Source organism: Centruroides vittatus, unplaced genomic scaffold (genome assembly GCF_030686945.1).
Source record: "Centruroides vittatus isolate TY-2023 unplaced genomic scaffold, ASM3068694v2 contig_970, whole genome shotgun sequence".
NCBI classification, from domain to species: Eukaryota; Metazoa; Arthropoda; class Arachnida; order Scorpiones; family Buthidae; genus Centruroides; species Centruroides vittatus.
This window is the reverse complement of record NW_027122643.1, coordinates 1,526,856-1,548,168: the sequence shown is the minus strand read 5'-3', so window position 1 is coordinate 1,548,168 and position 21,313 is coordinate 1,526,856. Positions and strand designations below refer to the sequence as shown.

The following is a 21,313-nucleotide window of genomic DNA, read 5'->3' as shown; positions in this document are numbered from 1 at the left end:
CTCCATTGTTTTAAATAATTTATTTATTTTTATGGAAGATTATTGTTTATTTTTACTAAAATTAATTTCAGATTTATCAGTTGTATACAGTCTTATGCACTCTTAACATAAGCTATCGTGTGTGCAGACAGAAATAATGTGTCACTGTTAAAGTGCTTTGACAGCAAAAGTTGAAAAACTAAAGATAAAAAGTATCATCTAGAAAAAACTGTACTCTAAAATCCAGTAATTCATCATTGAAAATATTTAAAAAGAGGCGATAAACTTTTTGTTGTGGCTTTTTGTGTATGTTCTGATTCGATATGCATCACTTGGCTAGGCCTATATATATACCAAACAATTCATTAGTTTGAAAATTCTGTATCTTTCAATAGAATGGAATTTAACATCAGAATTCAGGATTTAAGTTTAAAATCCGGCTATTTTGAAAGCTGAGAATTACTTACAGCCCTATATATTCATGAAGTATGCTAAATTCAATGATTGACACGTGTGATTTATGGATTACTTTTTTTTATAATATAAGATGATAGTTAATAACTATTCACTGTTATTTATTTTCTTTTTCTTAAATTTTTTAACATAAAATCTTAGCAAACATGTCTGATAATATACTTTAATAGTTCTATTATTTTTATTAATTGTATTTAATAAGGATTTCCAGCATTTGATTTAGCATTCAAAGAATCAATTGGTATGCTGATTATAATTTATTTAGTTTTATATTTTGTAGTGTTATTGTGTTTATATTTATCCACAAAGAATTTGTCGTGATTTTTGCTACTGGTTTTTTAATTTTTTTAAAAAGTGCGTTCGTTTTTATACACAAAACTATTTTTTTTAAATATACATAGACTCTCTCTTCTCTCTCTCTCTCTCTCTCTTCTCTCTCTCTATCTCTCTCTATATAAGAAAAAGTTGAATCAACAGTTTAAAAAGACTTTTACAAATAAGATTTTTAAAAATCGACGTCACAAACATTAATTTTTAAGAATATATTTCAAAAATTCACATAATATTTTCTGTATTAAATCTTTTGATATTTAAAATTAAATATTTCAAACTTTTAATAAAAGTAATAATTAAAAATTTTCAATATCGAATGAAATAATATGCATCAAAAATATTTTATTAATGCTGATGAATTTTCGAGGAATGATTAAATATTAAATATGGCTATTTATTTGAAGTATTGCAACAATATAAAATTCAAACTTTGAGTGAAAACTTACAGCTTATTATAAAAGCCTGTGATAAATCAGCCAGCTTAAAATTGGAGGATAAAAGAGATTATTCAATATGAAAGCGTTTGATATACTTTATAACATCAATATTGACGTTGTGTATAGAATTCATGATTGATAACGTGTCAATGAACTTAAAGAAATGCATATGTTTTAATAATGCATTAAATATATATACAATCTATATATTATAATATGTAAATTATGATAATATATGGATTACTATTTTTTATAATATAAGATGATAGTTAATAACTATTCACTGTTATTTATTTTCTTTTTCTTAAATTTTTTAACATAAAATCTTAGCAAACATGTCTGATAATATACTTTAATAGTTCTATTATTTTTATTAATTGTATTTAATAAGGATTTCCAGCATTTGATTTAGCATTCAAAGAATCAATTGGTATGCTGATTATAATTTATTTAGTTTTATATTTTGTAGTGTTATTGTGTTTATATTTATCCACATTTTAATAATATAATATATATATTTACATATTCAATTTAATAAATATTCTAGTAGCTATTTTAAACTTAAATTGAAGGTGATGCTGAAGATAGAAAGAGCTTCTCTACTCAATTTAAAAAAATAATTCGTAAATATTACAAAAAATAGCAGATATTTGTTATGAATGAAACTCTGCGGTAACACATTGTATAATAAATTAAATTTTAGAGTAGAATAGGAACCTATAATACCCTCTCTTAATGTCTCTTCTGGAAAGTAATCAAAGAGACTTAGATGTTTAAGATGTAATAACTGAAATTACAGAACTAAATTCATTAATTAACACCGAAGTCCAATTGTAATTTAAATTATACTAATAAATACATACAAATTTTAATGGTCATAAACTCTTTTTGGAAGTTTAATGAGAAAATTAATACAATATTGTCAAAGATATTATAGAATTATAATTTATTTTCAAGAAGACAAATTAATCAGGTAATCAGGTGAGAAGCTAAATCAGGATTTTCGAACGACGTTTTCTTTAACCTGTAATGTTGAGCCAAGTTTACTGATCGTAACAATGGTTTTGAACATCACTAAAACTGTCCATCTACAGCCAAGTGATAAATTTTATTTCTGGATTGCTATGTTTATTTTCAGCAACTTAAGTCTAAAACACGAGATCGGTATTATGTCAACATTTAATTTTCTTCAACCGCTTAAATCTATTTAAGTAGGCGGTAAAACAGTTAAAATCATTACTTTATTTAACTGTAATTATAATATTCTAAGATTTTTTTAATGTTACCTGAAGGCAAGTTGTCTTCTATAGATATAATAAATTCTCCAGCGATTACAATATATTTATGTATTAAAGATAAAAATTAATTTATTTAAGAATTAATGAATATAAACATCGCGTTTAGAAGAATTTAATTAAAAATTTATAATGTCCAGGTTACGTTATATTCTCAAATGTTATTATATTAATTAAGTATTTTGTTTATTTTTGTTCTTGATACATCTTAATATCTCGCGTATTCATAAGGTTCTCTATTAGTTCCCATAAGTTTCATATGAATAAGATATTTTTACTAAATTATCTTTTATGTACTTCATGTAAATAAAACTCAAGTTTTGCTCAAAGGAAACTTGTCTACTGCGATCGTTTATAATATTTATTTAATAAGTTTATCTATGTAAAAATCCTACTTAAAACTCTGATAACTTTTATGAAGATTAATTTTCTTTAGTATATTAAGACTGTAAAAATATGAATATTAATTAATTTAGGTAAAATTTACGTTAGTTATACAATTTTAAATTTGAAAAATTATTTTTAAAATCTGTATTTTTTAATAATATTTTCTTCTGTTCAGACAAATAAAAATAAGTTAACGTTACTTAAGCTGAAAAGAGGAATCCAGATAAGTATCTATCTTACATCATAAGGGAAAGTTTTACTTTTTTTTAATATAACTTGCATGCTAACATCTTAAAAAAATATCTGTAATAATCTGATCATTGCAGCGTCTGGAGATTGTGATAATATTAAAGTAGTTTTTTTCTTGTTGTTTATAAAATACAGAGCTTCTATAGCTACTTATTATCAGAGCCTGCTGTTATTTAATTATCTTGTTATAAGAATCATATCTAAATTAAATGAGAGATATAAGAGACTATATATCTATGAAGAATACATAAATATAGGTCTAGTAATATTATCTCTAATAAATTTTATATGAATATATTTAATAAAATTTAAACAAGTATATATGACTATAAAATAGGGTCAATGAGGGTTAGATGATGAACACGTATAATTACTGTATTAATATATTGTATTATTTGAAAGCCATGCTTGCTATGTGTGCTGTTTACTTGTAATTGCTGTAAACATAAGTGAAAAATCAAATGTTTCTGCTTCTGACTTGCAGAATGTTTTACACATGTTCATCTTTAGAGTAGCCTCGAAAATCTTAAGATTAGCGGACGACTTTTGTCTTTTTGTGCATAATACTATAGAAGCTTGAATAATGAGTACAAACTGTAATCGGTCAAAAATAACAGTGTAGGCTCTGGTAGAGGGCTCATCCATATACTTTTCACAAACTAATCCACAACTCTAAGAGTGAGATGATGATTTAGCAGAAAATTATATTTTGTTTTTTCGAATCTGTTTTTCGGAAAACACTATTATTTTGCTCGTATTATATTGTTTGGTGTGATAAAAAAAACACTAGCTCAGTCAGGTTTTTAAATAAAATTTATTTTTACAATCACAGCTTCCAGCACTTTGTTCCACCATCTAGCCCTGATTTACCTATATATCTATTATTTACATTAATGATAACTTCGCTAAAAAATTATCTATCAGTAAAATACATTATTTTATTTTTAAAACAGTAATTTTTAAATAAAAAATTACAATAAAACTTCAATTTGATGGAATAATTCGAGCGAGGGGTATCCATTAAAGCCGAAAGTCCGTTACAAAATAAAGTAGGTTTTGCGAATGCGCGTGTTAAAAAATTGACAAATTAGTCAGTTTATGTATTTTTACTTATGTAGATATGTTTATGTAATTAAAATGAAGTACTCAGAATATCTACTGTAGGGTTTGGAATCGCTAGGCGAGCGATTTCCGCCCTGGTTTATTATAACGAACTTTCATAACGGAAAAGCCGTTGGGATCGGCCGTTAGAAACGACCGTTTGCAGATCCGTTGCGTTTCAAATCGACGACAGACGGACGATTGGCTGGCGGGAAATGACCGTTGGCGGCCGTTGTGGAAGAATTCAAATTTGATTGGCGGACGATTCGAACGTTGGGACTATTTAAGCCGTAGTTTCGGCGGGAACGGGAGCTCGTATCGAGAGTTTGTATCGAGATCGGCTGGGTTCGTATCGGGAAGATCGGATCGGATCAGAAAAAGAAGATCGTCGTTATCGAAGTGTTAACTAACTCTCTCTCGTTGGACGTTACGGAAATCGGGGAAGGTGAACCCCAGTGGTTTAGTACGAACTTGTTCCTGACTCGAAGGTTTTGTTAATTACAAGTCTGTTTGTGGAGGTCGTAAGGAGTTTCTTTCGACGAACGTGTACGGGAATAGTCGGTTGTCGTTGGATTAGTGTTTGTGCATATTTAATTGTGCTCCAGTTTGTATTATTTTGTACATTTATATTGTAAATATAAACTTTGTGTTTTGTCAAACCGACTGAGTGGTTATTTTGAACATTACTTCTACAGAATATTATTTAATATTACAATATTTTTAGTCACTTCTCTGTAATGTATCATTAATCTATGTAAAATATGAATGAGGGAAAATTACGTTTACTTAAATTTTTATTTTGTTAAAAATAAAAATATTGTAAATATCGTATTTTATTAGATAAATTCCAATATGATGATTTCATTCGAATCATGTCATTACATAAATATTTTCACTAGAGATTCGTAGACTCAATATTAGACTAACATGATCATATTTTTCTATCAATTAATTATATTAAACATAAGTCTTTCTTATATTTAATATTATGTTATACTATTATTGATATATCAGTATAATATAGTTATATACTATACATGAACTCTATATTACATATAGAGTTCATGCATATAAACTGCATGTAAATAAACTATTCAAAGTAACAGAATATGTGATATTCTCTGAATGAATTCTCGTCAGTCGAATTCACCACAAATTTAGATTTAATTTTCTAGAATAAAATTTTAAAATTTTTCTTTGTTAAATCTAGTTTTAAAAATAAAATAATATTGTTATAAATCCGTATGGATTATTACTAGAAATATTTACAATTTCATTAAGAATAAATAAATACGAAAACAAAGAAAAATAAGCATACACGAAAGAATATATTTATTAAATAATTTATAATTTATATTAAATAATGACACATTTATTTAATTTATAATTATAAATTTTAAATTACACTATTAATTAATTTTAATTTCGTTAATAATTTATGCGGGAATTCAATTTATTTTCTTGAAATGATAAATTTGTTATGTATCTAAAAGTTTTTATAAATTTAAATAAAAATATTAATTACTTATAAAAATATTTAGATATAACTCAATTAATTTTTTATGAAACATATCACAGAAATAACCTAATTTTTTTTAGAATTTGTAACAATTAATTAAAATTAAACATTATTTCTAATTTGTAAATGAAAAAAATACATAACTTTATTGACATAATTTTCTTTCTTTAAATGTAATATCAATGTAAAATGTTGGACTAAAAAAATAACATTTTAAAATAATGAATGAATTCGAATTTAGTATTACACCTTGATTAAACAGAATAAAAAAAAATCAAAGTAATCGACAACGAATTAATTTTCTTTCTAGAGTAAAATAAAAGAAAAAACCTGGAAGAAATTGGTATTTTATATTGAAAAACTAATTCAGAAACTCAAACAAAATCATTTATTCCCAGAGGAAACTTGCTGATGTTTTTTTAAATGAATACTTCATTGCTCTTTGGTGAATTTCTATTCTCACAAGCGAAGTTAATAAAATCTATTTTCTTATATGGCTACAACCTAAGATATATTTATATTGTATTTTAAATTTAATTATTTTTCCGGGATTAATTTTATGTCTTAATCTACGAGGAAATTTTTAAAGTTGTATATGTAATATTCATGATTTTGTTTATATATATATATATGTTTAAAAAAACTACTGCATTCTTCTTTAACTAATTTTAATTTCATAAAAGAAAAAAATATATATGAAAAATAATTATGAGATGTTATTTAAAAATACTTTCTTAATTTCGCTCTTTTTAGTAGAATGTGTACAAGAAGTAAATTAAATCACAACTTTTACACCTAATGACTTCATGTCTTATATCTTTTATGTCAATTTATAAAGTAAATAGTATCGTTAATGATGCTTGCTGGTTTAGACTGCAATAATCTCAATATTTTTAACATTTGCAACACGCAAAAGAATAGAAGACATTTATTTTAATTGCTCTTGTAATTGTAGAATCTTCGTTAATACATAAACAGTATGATAAAATAAACATAAAATTCAATTAATTTAATCCACTAATTAATTAATTTTATCAAAACTTTGTAAGGATAAATCCTTTAAAAAATTTTAAACATGTTCAAAACATACCAAGATTATAATTAAGAGATATTTTCTTGACTGCTTTTGGCATTTTCCGAATGAATCTGTGCATTTTGACAGTTCAGAAGGACTTCCCTATCGCTATAAATGGAATTTCCTAATGATGACAATATACTGGCAATGTGTAAATAACGGCTTGATGAATAGATATCAAATAATGAATTTGAGGTTAAGTGAATGTAATTTCTTTAATAAAGAAGCGCTAATCTCTATTAACGCATAACTCTCGTTCAAGAATTCCTTCATTAAACAATTAAACGAATATTAGATTTTTTCACAGTTATTTTGTTCTGTTTTAGGAATTTGAATTGATTAATATAAACGCAGCGATTTGATTTTAGTTAACAAGCTTTTAAATTAAACAATTTTGTAACGGTATACGAATTAGAGCATCACTTGATACGATTCTAGCTATACAATGGGTAAGACAAAGGAGCACGAATTCCAAGTGTGGAATGTACAGGAAGAGATGAATAAAGGTTATATTCAGTAGTCATTTAGCCAATTATTTGAAAATAAATTTACTGTTCTATTAGTTTATCTTAAATTTTTTTTTATTTTCTTTACATTCATAAACATCGCAAAATCAATTCTGTATCTATTTAAAAGTATATGACGCTTAAAATATTTAAATTGTTTTTGCAAGGATAATTGTTAAAACCAACAAATTCATAAAGAATTGGATATTTTTATTTTTATGTTTTCCACAATTTCCAAATTTGTTTTTTGAATCAGCGAGTGAAAATAAAATGCCAGCAATATAACTAATGACATATATAAGATATGCTGTTTTTTCATTGTGACAGTTCGTGAAGCTAATGTGACGAACATGATAGCACGGAGATGAGATTACGAAAGGATTAATAAATAAAAAAAAACATTAGTAGACGGAAGTTGGAAAGAATAGCAAAAGAAAATTACACCAAGAAAAGAACAAAGTACAAAAAAAAACATATTATATAAACGAAATCTTAAACAAAGACAGAGAGATCTCCAGTGGAATTAATAATTTTATTTGTAGTGACATGTAAATTATGATTAAAATGTGATTAAAATTGTCAAATTATTAAAATAAATCAGTAAATATATTAAAAATTTGCTTAAATTCTAATTTTATTTATTATTTTCTTTATGAAAATCTACTTTAAACAATAAAAACACGAAAAAAAATTACTTAAAAAATAATTTAATTTTTGTAATTATTGCTAAATGAAAAATTTGAGTAATAAAATTAAAATTATTTATAACTTTAATGAGTGAAAAAACTATAAAGAGTTAAAGTTTATACTGAAGAACGTAGTTTTCATAAAATTATGTCTAATGTAAGCGTGTTATTATGTAACTGAGTATATAAATCATTGGAATGTTGTCTACAAAGTGCTAACTTTGTGTGATTTTATTGCACGTAATTATTAATAGTTATTCACCTTTCCGAATGGTAGAGTTGCCTTTGATAAAATTTCAAGTGATGACGTTCTATAAATAAATTACATTAATAAATAATTATTAAAGAGAAGAGTAATCACTTATGTATAATAAAAGTTTGGTTCAGTAAATCTTTTATTACAAGATATTATAATAAAATATATTTAGAATTTGGCTATTATTGCCTAGATGTAGTTTTATATCAATTTTAAAAAATATTTTTAATTAAAAAATACTTAAAATATTTTTTATGGAATATATTATAATAACAAAGTCATTAGAAAGTAATATTTTTATATAAAAAAAGTATTTATTTATGGTTCAGGATTATAATTAACATCATAAAATTTTTATATATAAAACTACATTAAAACGAAATTTATAAATTAAATATTATAAAATGATTCTAAAAAGAAATGTTAGATGCATTTAATTTATAATAAGTTTACTTTTATTCAAGAATTATTTAATTATTTCGATATAAAATCCAACTATATTTTATGTTGTTAATTTTTGAAAGGAGTAAAGTTTTTTGATAAAGTTTCTCTATTTTTAGAATAGTTTTAATCATATTTTACTGTAAACTGCAATATGCTCCAAAAATTAATAATAAAAAAAGAAATTTTTAGTTTTTTTTTCTTTATAAACTGAAAGGAAATCTTCTGGAAAATAATGAGCTTCGGGCAATAAATTCCTTTATTTTTAAAATAAAACTGTTAAAATTTGAAAAAGTTTTTAAATACTTTTTTATTAAAAAAATACTATAATACAGTAAAATGTAATAAAATCTGTTATATTTATCTCTATTTTTTCTAAAAAAAAATATATAGTTTTATTTTTATGGTTAAAGTTTAAGGAAGAGGAAAAAATAGGCAGACATCAATTTAACTCGTAATATTAAGTAAGGCGTATTATTTTTCAAATTTTTAATTAAATTAATTTATTTTTGTGTGTTTTTAAATCGAAAATATAACATCTAAAAATATTGAAATGCGTTATTATTATTATTATTATAGTTTTTTAAATTAATTAAAGTAAAGTTTATGAAAATAATAAATTAGTTGGAAAATTGCAATTTAATTATCTTGGACATTCTTGAAAATTTTAAACAAAACATTTTTATGTTTAGAAATGTTTTCAAGTACTTTATGTAATTATAATTAAATATTTTGACAAATTTTTCCTTCAGTACTTACCTGTTGTTTAAAAAATAATGATTCTCATTGAGTTCTTACACTTAACCAAAAGTCATTTAAAGTCAGTTTATCGGATTTTTGTAATTTCCATGCTACAATTCCCAATTAATGTCACGTCGCAAATTAAAGAAACAGAGAAAAGTAACATTATCTAGTAATTTTCTACGTTTCAACAACATTTATTTTTTTCAGTTAACAAAAATTAATCAATTCTTAAATTTTTAATTATTTTCTTTAATTAAGAAAATAAAAGTAGAATAATTTTTAAACAGAAAAAATACAACTAATTTGTTTTTTAACTGTTGAATTTTCACAATCTTAAACTTTTCTTTGTAATTTATATTAGGTATAAATGATACGAAGTGATTGAATTGAGTTTAATTTAAAATTTTGTTCGAATTTTTATTATATATGTAGACCTATACATATAAATTTTTGAAAAGTCGTGAGATTTTCGATTCTTTCGCCAAACAAATCTATTATATTTTTTTTGGCTGAATCAGTTTGAAAATATAGCTAAATTCCGTGCCAAATACTGAATTTTTATCGATATTTTTCGTCCTTTTTTGTGTTTAAATTCCTTATAACGAAGTAGATCTTCTGAACATTTGATTTTCTAATGAAAGGAAAAATCTTCATTCGCATTTTATTTTGTTTATTTTACTTGTTTCTTTCATAATTTACAGAAATGAAAATACTTTTATTCTATAGAAAACTGTAATAATTGTGATTAAAATTAGTTTTTCTGTTATCTGTACTTAAAGACTTTAAAATAATTAAACGACACATTAAATTTTTCTTCGTACAAGTGCTGGGTTAAGATAACGAATATCCTTTCATTGTTGCATCCGACATGTATTTATCGAATTTAAGTATAATGTAAATTAATAAGACATAGTCAGACGAAAACATGAATTTATGACGTAGTAAATAACTAGAATATTAGATATGAAGTTTGTGCTACGTTGTTATTAAGAAGTTATTAGCGAATTTAACAAACACTATTATAATATGAGTCGATTAAATGCGGGACGATAAGGTGACAGCCTAAAGCAGTAGGGAAATTGTTGCACCCGATCCAGAACTTTATAATTTATCAATGGTAGTATGGCTCGGGACGTCGTTCTCCATCATTCAAACGTGTTTGACAGAGTCCATGTTTGCTTGTAATCAGCGTAAATGTGGTCCTCTATATAGCTTTATTGTGCTTATACTTTGCGATAATTAGGCCTAAGCAATCAATCAACTATAATAATGTGAGTAGTCTTCATTTTATTATTATATTTGTATTATTCTACACGTAAACTTAGAAATAAAACGTGTTTATACATCTACTGTATCAGATATTTGTAAAAATTATATTCAGTTTACTTTATTAACATGATTTTAATTTCTAATGTATAATTTTTATTTTTATCAATTTTGCATTATTAAATCGGAGACAATCTAAAAAAATATACTTTACATTCGTATGGGAAGGAATAATAAATATTTGAGAAACAATTTTATTTACAAAAAACATTGTGAATAAAGATTGAAAAGTGAGTTATTTTAACAAATTACCTCTAAGTTTTTGTTAATTTTTATTAAATTTTAATATGAATACATTTAAATCATTTAGGATCAGTTGACAATATCAATTTAACCAATTTAGTTTCTCAAATAAGAAAAGATAACACGCTACGTTTACTATAAAATCACTATTAAATGAAGAAATTCTTTTACGTTTAGAAAGATTTAAAAGCATTTCAGAAGCATATTTTATTCCACGCCAGTTAGTTTACGTAAACGTAGAGAATGAAGGCATTGCACTCTATAAAACTGCTGGTATAAGTTTATAGTAACTGAAGAACTTTTTTATTTATTTAGTACTTATTATACTTAAATGTGCAAATCAAAAGAAGTTCAACAGAAAATAGCATATCGTAATCGAAAAGGGAATTGAAAATGAATCAATTCTCATCAATATTAATCTCCAACTAATTAATTACCACTTATTATAAATTTCAAACGGTTCACTTTATTATTAAATTATAAAATTAGAATGATTCAGATTTTCTGAAAACAAAACTCAGATATATTCACATTAATAGCTAATTTCTTTATGATTCTAAATACTTTTTAGCAGTTCGTCTATACATTAAAATCTTCTCTATTCTTCAATATATAATATGAATACAAGATTTCCATAATTTTAAACATTTAGATACCTCTTAAAGTAAACTCAAAATAATCGTTCATATCTTCAAGAAAATAAATTAAATTGGTTAATTTGAAAGTATCGATAATACTAAAGTAATTAATGATTATTATTATTGAAATATATTAAAAATAAATACAAAATTATCTGAAAAATTAATCAGAAGTAATCCATTTTGCACTTCCATTTGTTAATATTTATTTTGTTACTTTACATCAAAGTACAGTCAATAACATAGTTTATTTAATAGCTTTAATCTGTTACTTTTTACATGTGGTATTCAAATAAAACAATTTTTCTATCGCCTTATCACCAATTTAATTATATAAAATTGATGAAAAGAAAAATGGTAGTCGCAGCATAAATACAAGAGCACTCACACATCTCCTGCTTCTTCATAAGACTTTTTTTCCTTAAATTTTCGTCATTGATAAATTAAAACGATCGATTCAATTAAAGCTAATTACCAAAACTGCTAAATTATCGAAAAATTAAGAGATAATAATTATAATTATTTAATTAAACCTCCATGCATTCTGACTCTCAATAATCGAGTTATGAATTTTCACTCTATACATAATTAAGAGCGGATATTTATTAAATAAATGCCAACTAACGATATTTTTAAGAATAAATGAATTGAATAATAACAAGTTTCATGCAAAATTTAATAAATATAACTATATAACTACTAAAACAAATATAATCAATTTGTTTTCAATAATGTTATTCTGCAACATTAGCTAAATGCATGTTCATCGTATGCAAATGATGAAAACAAAATATTAAAGTTATTATAATTTAAAAAAAAAAACCTGAAAAAATATATTTAAAACTGTAAACTTTAAATTCCGTGAAATATATTTTCTATTTCTAAACACTGTAGTTACGTTAAAATCTCATATGTATAATACTGATAAGTTTAAAACATCTTTTGCTGTTGTTTAATGGGGTATATCACGTTAAAATATTAATAAAAAATATGTAAATATAATCCATTCTGTACATTTATATTTTACTGTGAAGTGGAAGATATCCATGCCATAACGATGCCCTTTTTTTCTTTTTTTGGAATGAGGTTAAAGTATTGAGCCATAATCATAAAAGTTGGAATTAAAAAAAAAGGTTTAAAACAAATCGATAATTACAAAATAAATAGCTCTTTAACCTATATCTAACTCAGTTAATAAGGTAAATTTTAGAAAATCAATATATTTTTTTTTAAAAATAAGTTATCAAATTTTATTATTTTGTAAAACATATTCTAAATTTAAAAAGTTTAAATTAAAAAAAAAAACATTATTTGAATTTGTATGTTTAATAAACGCTATTTTGGTACTGATATAATATTTAAATATTATTTTTATAAATTTAAATTGTTTTTTTATTTTATAAATTAAATACATATAAACTGTGTAATAAAACCACATAGAAACATATTTTGATAGTTTATAAACGATTAAAATTAATAGGAAAATAGATACAGATTTACGAAATGATATCGATATTTGAGAAAGTGTACTTAATTTCTGTTCTTTAAAGTTACTGAATCTTAACATTTCAAAGTGGAACTTAACTTAATGCAGTATAAATAAAAGAATTTTACAAATTCGTTCTTTAAATATTCATCAGCCTTCGAGAAGTATCGTAAAGAGACTTTATTCAAGTTGCGATTTTAGAATCTAAATGATAAAAATTAATATTGAAGAATATCCCGAATAGAAAGCATTTATTAACTTTAATTCGGCTCGTTAAGAGGGGATAGGAAAAATGTTTATATGTATTTTAATAATCGAACTAGATATCATTAAAAAGTTTAAATATCTGCCAGAGATGAAATTGTTTACTTCACGTTGTATAAAAAAATACTGAAAATATGTACTGTATTTGCAGAATTAATCAGTAATAATTGTCGAAATCCGTGGCAGAGCAATAGTGTCATGGCCCAGTGCGAAAATTATTTATAGAGAGAAGTTTATATTTTTGTTGTTTCTACATATGTATATCAACTATTATATATACATCAATCCACATATAAATATTACTAGCATAGCCGAAATTACTTAAGGTAATAGCCAAGTATTTGGTTCTCCTGAAAAATATTGATACGAAGAAAGTTGCACTAGTTTTCTTTTTATAAGCTTTACCTTCTAAATATTAGAATGAATAGTATCTTACATGTATAAATTTTCCGTTGTTATGTTGTTATTTGCAAAGTAAGTTTTGAATACTTAAAGATGAGATTCAGACCCCGCGGAGCCCTCAGTTTTGCCACTAATATATAAATCGTAACATATATAGGCCAATATAGAAATTCCATAGTTTATGTATGGAATGTTTGAAAACTGTTTTTTTTTTTTTTTTTTTTGTCAAAATTAATCGGGCCCGAAAGGATGTAGCTTTGATGCTTAGTGTGCATCTAACTAGATTCACCACTGATTGAAATGTTCATAATTAAATAATACAACGTATATTGGATAAAATATTTCCCTTAAGATTGCTTTTTTTCTTGCATGTTTTGGAATATTCTTGATACCGAAACAAACAATTTATAAAAATATAAAATTTAACAAGTTTAAATATTTATAAAAATAAGTAAATTACATATATAAAAACTTATAATGTTGATATATTATTATATGTCGAAGGAATCGAAGGAACGAATGATAAATTTTGAATTATTTTCTTATTTTTTCTAAAGTTTTATATAACATTTCAAATATATTAAAATCTCGTTAATTTTAGTTATTAAAAGATAAATTAAGATGCGCGAAAGTTAGAAATCTTCATTTTTCAGAAAAAAAACCATTAATGATTTTTATTATAATTAGTGCCATCGCTAAATACAAAATGATATCCTAACATCAAAATAATATTTTTCTAAACTTGTTTTCTAGAAAGATGAAGTTTAAAAAGAGAAAGAAAAGAGAAAAATTCTTCATTATAATTTAGAAAATCTTAAAATTGCTAACGAATTTTAAAAATTAATTAAATAAATATGTCGACATCATAAGCAGGTAAAATAACTAAGATTAATATTCTTAAATAAATGTTCTTTAAAATTAAATTTTATCTAAGATTCAAGCAATTTATTTTGTAAACAAAAGGTACGTAAGATTGATATGTTTACGAAAAAAGAAGATCATGTAACTAAAATAGCGTCTATCATAATGAAATTGGAAAATATAGGAACTGAATCATCGTGTAGAGTAATAAGAAGTAGAGGACGTCTTGTATTATAATGACAAAGCGCAGATATTTTCTGGATCTAATCATTATTCTGTCGACGACTCTAACAAACTTCCTCATCAAAATAGGATCTGTCGTTTCTATTCTACAAGCATAGAAACGACCGAGTTTTACTAACGAGGTACACTTTGCTAATGTCTCATTCCTGTTATTAGATTGTAGAACCGTTGAAACGAACGTTCTATAAAAACTGCTATCTTCTACTGATAATGATGACGCTGTTATTATCATGTTTTCGCCTTTGAAGAATCAATAACCAAACGATCTTCTTCATAGTTAGTATTCTTGTTTGAGTATGTTATGCCAAATGTCTCTAGCAATGATGGTAACGGTAAAATATCATGTACTTATGTCCGATATTGGATAACTCCAAAGCGGTACTTTTTTACCTGTGTAGATGAATTTCTTGATCAAATTTTCTTTTGAAAATCTATTTCTTTTTAGAAAAAATAAATATATATATTAAATTAGCTTCGGTTTCTCTTTCTTGAAATTTTGTTGAAATGAATTGATTGTTTCTGCGAATTTAACAAGGAGCGCTATATTTCTCGGTAATGAAATTTTATAGATTAAACAATTAAATAACATCAAGTATTCGAGTGCTCATTATCTCCAAAGATAATTTGTACTTAGTTATAATTATTCACATTTAAGTGTTGACGAAGATAAAACATAAATAAAACATTTTTCATAACCTTATGAATGCATAATTCAAAATATATTCATAGTTTCGTCGCAAGTTATTAATTAACCTATACGTGTACTTTCTGTAATGAATTGTTTTACGTACTTTTTCAAATTACGAATTTAAATATCATTTATATTTTATAAAGAGCGTCATAAATTTAAATACCTGATCGTTTTTACTGGCCTTACTCGTAGCTTATTTATACAGATCAATACTGTTCTTACAAACATCTTATGAATAGTCTTCTTATCTATCCTCATTTTGATATCAATAGATATAAAACATTATCTAAAAACTCTATCTATCTTATATATATATTACGATAGAAGTACTAGATAGACATGTACAGTATACATATAGATGTATATTAAATGTTATCGTATATTTATTCACATCATATTTTAAACGAGATATATTTAAGCATTAGAAGATATAAGAAATCGTGAACAAAATATTTCTATATTTTGAAATATATAAAAATACTGTGAACAGAACTACCTTGTTCTTAGTATAATTTAATTATATTGTTTATCAATTAACATTTATATTTCTATGTTTAATATGTTTAATTATGTTTGATTTTGTTTCTGTGTGGCTTTCTCTGCATCATGGATAAAACCGGAGATGGTAATAAAATAAAAAATAATTTCTTTTCTCAGAATTCTAAACTCTTAACCTCAAAATTATTCATTATATAAGAGAAATTTCTATTCAAACAAACATTCAAACAAGCTTATGGGATTCACTAAATTTACAAAATTTTATGAAGAAAATCTTTGTACATTTTATGAATTTAGTGAATTCCATAAGCTATGCTACGGAGCTTTATGCATGTTCAGAGTAGATGTATATTATAGGAATTATACATTATATTTTAAATAATAAAAAGCAAAATGTGTACGGTAAAAGTTAATCATGAAAATGTAACACGAATGCGAATCGCTCGATAATTTTGAATTTAAATAATTATATTACGTAATTATTTAAATTGGAAATTGACTCATTTTAAAATATAAATTTTTAAAAACGAAACAGTAATACCAGAAAACGAGAAATTGAATTTCTGTTTCAGCATTTACATTCAAGTTAAATTGATTCAAAATTCATGCTTAGTACTTAATGACTAAAATGATTTAAACAAAATGAACGGTAGAATTGTTCTTAAAGTTGGTTAATTGCAAATTAACCCAATTTACGATATGTGTCAAGAGACTTAGATATTTGATTTAATCACAAATTGTTTTCTCTCATTTTCAAAACAAGTATTACCATGATAAACCATAATTAATTAGCACATTGCTATTAGTTGAATGACAACACAGAAGTATGATAATTTGATTAAATTTTCTAAGCCTTTCATCAATAGAAATGAAATTAATAAATATATAATTACCCCAGGGACTTGTTCATGATTAGTATTATCTTCTGAAAGTAGTTTTATAAAAGAGGTAAGCCATAGTCTGGAGAATTTTCCTTCTCTTTGCTATTCCGAGAGATTGAAGCATTGTAAATTAGTGTAATTATTTTCAACCGTAATGAGCTTATCTCTTTTGTGTATTAATGGGACGTAGTTCGCACAAAAAGAATGGAATTCATGTTTTCATTCTGTAATTACCTCTTGCTGAATAGGACTCTATCCTCTGCAACCTTTTCTGTTTTCTAAAGAATATTCTTTGTTTTATGTTTCGCCCAAAACTTCAACCTTCAATTTGATTAAAATAAAACTTGATAAAAGTCTTTAATGTTGCCTTTCGATAAAATTCTAGCATAAAGTGTACGACTTTTATTAAAACTTTTAACGATTTGCAAACATTTTTCAATATATAAAATACACTAATGTACGATCAAATAATTTCACCTTTTATAGTGTTAATGAGGTACTTTAGTAGAAAGTTAATAGCTTTTCTAAGGCAACAAAAGTTTAACAACTTGCCACTAAGATAAAGTTTTTTAAAAATCATTGTTCTTTGAAGATAAATTTAAACTTCTAGTTAGGAGATTACTTTCAGGATTTATTTTTAACTAATGTTTATAATTATGAGTGGAGAATCACTTAAAAATAAATTTAAACACTTCTCTCATAGATAAAGTAAACTTTTAATCCGTTAGTATAAGCTAATTAGAATTTTATTCATTAAAATTGCTTATTAAATATAAATTTGATTACTTTTTAGTAAGAGGTCAGCAATATGTTCGTGGAGACACGAGAGGACCAACATTTAGGCAGAAAATACCACATCAATTGATTTTTTCCAATAACACTGGTGCAGATATAAAGTGCTCAGCAGAAGGCATTCCGAAACCCAAAATAATATGGAGAACCAAAGAAGGAATCGATGTCACTGAAGTCAATGGATTAAGATATGTTAGATCGGATGGCTCACTAGTTTTTCCACCTTTTTCTTCAACCCAATACAGACAAGATGTACACGGATCACTATACTATTGTGTGGCTTCTAATACAGTTGGTTCCATAAGAAGTACTGAAGTACAAGTGAGGGGTGGTAAGTACTGTACATTTCAATTCCTAAATTCTTCCTAGAATGTATTTTAAATTTAATGCATCAATGTATCACTTGTAATTATTTTTCATATCTATAAATTCTTATATTATAATTTTGTAATTTTTAATTACATTTAAAATAATTAATGATAACTTTTAACAATTTCAAAAATATATACATGTTAAGATTTTAGAGAACAATAGATTGATTATTAAGAGAATGGTGAATTGAAATTAATTTCTCTAGCTGACGAAATCAGATTAGTACTCAACACATACAATAGAACAGCGGCAACAATATTAATGTCGAAACATGTGATACTACATCTCTATCTATACAAAAACAAAGAATATCTGCAATAAATTCTAACTTCCATTGCTATGCATCTAGCATAATAGAAATATTTGCTTAGAAAAAAATGTGTAGGGCGTAACATTAATATGTGATTTATCTAGATCTGTAAATAAGATTATATATTTTATAGAATTGTTAAATGCACATTTTCTGCTATATTCACTTTAATATCTACATTTGTTTCAAATAGAATCCAAAAAGTATTTTGAAATTTATAAATAAAATAATTCCAGAATTAAAATTTTAATCTGGATAATAATTTTAAAATATTTAATTTTAAAAATCATATTTAACAAAGGCGTTTTATTATTTTTATTAAAGTATTAATAATTTTGACGTTTTTTATATTTTTGCTACGAAGATTTAAAACTTTTATAAAATCGAGGTTATTTTACTAATCTCATTTTAGCAATATACTTAACTTAAATTCTTATAAATATTTTTTAAAAATATTTTAAAATCTAGTTTGGATTTATTTATAAAATCTGATATGAAGCATAATTCTATTCTAAAAATACCAGTATAACAATAGAGTTTTCAGATGTCATCATTAGAGTAATTAGAGCGATATCTCAAATAGGTTTATACGTAAATTTATTGTAGATGCGTAAAAAAGACCCATATATATTCTAGAAAAGTGTTTTCTGGGAGCATTTATAACACGCCTCTATTTTCAAGGAATTTTCTAACATTTTAAATAATGCCACTACATTTCTAAATACCATTTTTAAAAATCTATACAGTATTAACTCAGATTATTATATTACTATATATCATCTTTCACTGCAGACAGCGAAAGATATAACAACATCACACTTCTCCTCTTAATACAATTAATATATTTGATGAATCTCAGACTTCAAAATACTTCAATATTTGAAATTTGTAATAGCTCGAGGATATTTCTCTTCATCTCTGCAAGTTTCGAGATGGCTAAAATTGATTACTACAGGTAAGTCTCAGAAATTTAGATAAACAATGGTAATTCTATCATTTATCTTTTGGGAATGAATTGCGAAATTGAGAGATATCAGTATGAACTTTTACAAATGAGTGAAACTAAACTAACATTTTATTCTCTTTGAATGATCCGTTCTTTGATAAATAATTTACATTCTGGAGGAAAAAAATTCTTTTGAAGAATTAATTAATTTATTTTAAAACGAATAATTAATTAAAAACGAATATCGGTTTTTATTAATAGGCTATGAAACGTTACATTAATTTATATTTTTTTAATGGGTTAAAACTTTAAAGAATTTACTTTTTATCTTTATTATTCATTATTTTACATAATTTAATTCGCTTATTCTAATCACGGATATTGTTATCAGCCGTTTAATGCTATCAAAATTAGCAGATGACAAAACATTTAAATTAATAATACAATGAAATCCGGTTATTGTAATCACAAATTATGTTATAAATTGCTCGTTGTTATAAACAGACTGTCCAAAACACGCTATATAAAATTAATTAAAAAGAATGCGCTTATAATCAATAGTGATAATTATACTTGGGAACAAACGATAAGAATTCTTAGAAAATTCGTACTGAATGAATGATTTCTTCAAAACTTACCTTTAACCAAAGCAAACCTCTTACATAGTTGTTTTATAAGAAATTTAGCATATATAAACATGTAATGTTGTATTAAGTGTACAGTTTGTGATAAATAAATATTGTACATATTCATACTGTAATTGATTGTAATAAATTGAGTTCATAAATGAAAATTTGTCTATCGAATGTTATCAGCTGATTATCAAAAATTGCAAGTCCCAGAGTGATTATACTAAGCGGATTGCACTGTAATAGCAACGTAAAAAACGGCTGTGGTTAAAAGGTTTTTAAGAGTGTTTATTTACGTGTTTACATAACGCAGTCATAGAAGAATTTAATGTAATGGCAAAAGTTAATAATTATTATTATTAACAAATCTTCAAGTTATATAAATTTTAAATTGTTCTAAAATGTCGTTTTAGAGTTAATAAAAACCTTAATCTGTTTAACGTTGTTATTAGGTTATTGTTATCAGTATAGGTGATTAGAATATGAAAATTCTACTATATATAAATTTAAGATATAAACACGGCCGTTTTGTATGAAGCTAGAAGTTAAAATGTTACAGGTTAACTATATTTAACAATATATTTTCTGAATTTTATGTTTAGTTTTTATATTTGCCCATTAGTTAAGAAGATGTTTATCCTCCACGTTTATCTGCTTTTTAATTTTCTATAGGTAGTTGTTTATTTTCTCGACAAACTTTCATTGTTTGACGATTTCATCAATTCTATTTCTGAATAGTACGAAGAAGAACATTTAAGAAAAGAACCAAAAAGAATTCTCTCCTTAACAAATCCTGACAACAAAAATAACAAAAAGCTTAATTAATCGTAGAGGTATTGTGTCTATAGAAAGTTTCAACTCATAAAAGTATAGGAATTCTAGCAAAGAAATACAAATGTTCGATGTATTTTATCTGGAGAACAACTTGAAGAACGTTCTTGACAATCCGTTAGCTCACACCACTTAGAAAACACTTTATCCTCAACGATGGAGAGGTTCTTGAATTAATTAATTATATCGTAACAAATTGAACTTTCGAGAAATCTTCAAAGACAGGTAACATTTTCTCGATAATTTTGAAAAATTTCATTTCATGAAAACGTAGTTAATCCAACTTTATTGATAAATTTTGAAGATTTATTAGACTATTTGTTACAACATTTTGGTTCAGATAGGTCTTTATAATTTATGTTCTATATCGCCGTTATTGATGATTTTAATGTATTTTGATAAAGGTGCTTCACATAAT

At 24.6% G+C, this 21,313-nt stretch overlaps 1 protein-coding gene across 2 annotated transcripts in view; it reads left to right on the top strand.

Annotated features, from left to right (window-relative positions):
* The window catches only part of LOC136985426 (cell adhesion molecule Dscam1-like), a 125,367-nt gene that overhangs the window by 18,896 nt on the left and 85,158 nt on the right, over positions 1-21,313 (top strand). For both annotated transcript variants that reach the window (XM_067282704.1, XM_067282705.1), the window contains exon 2: positions 17,809-18,138. In XM_067282704.1, the coding sequence (XP_067138805.1) occupies positions 17,809-18,138 (330 nt within the window). The remainder of the gene's footprint in view (positions 1-17,808; positions 18,139-21,313) is intronic.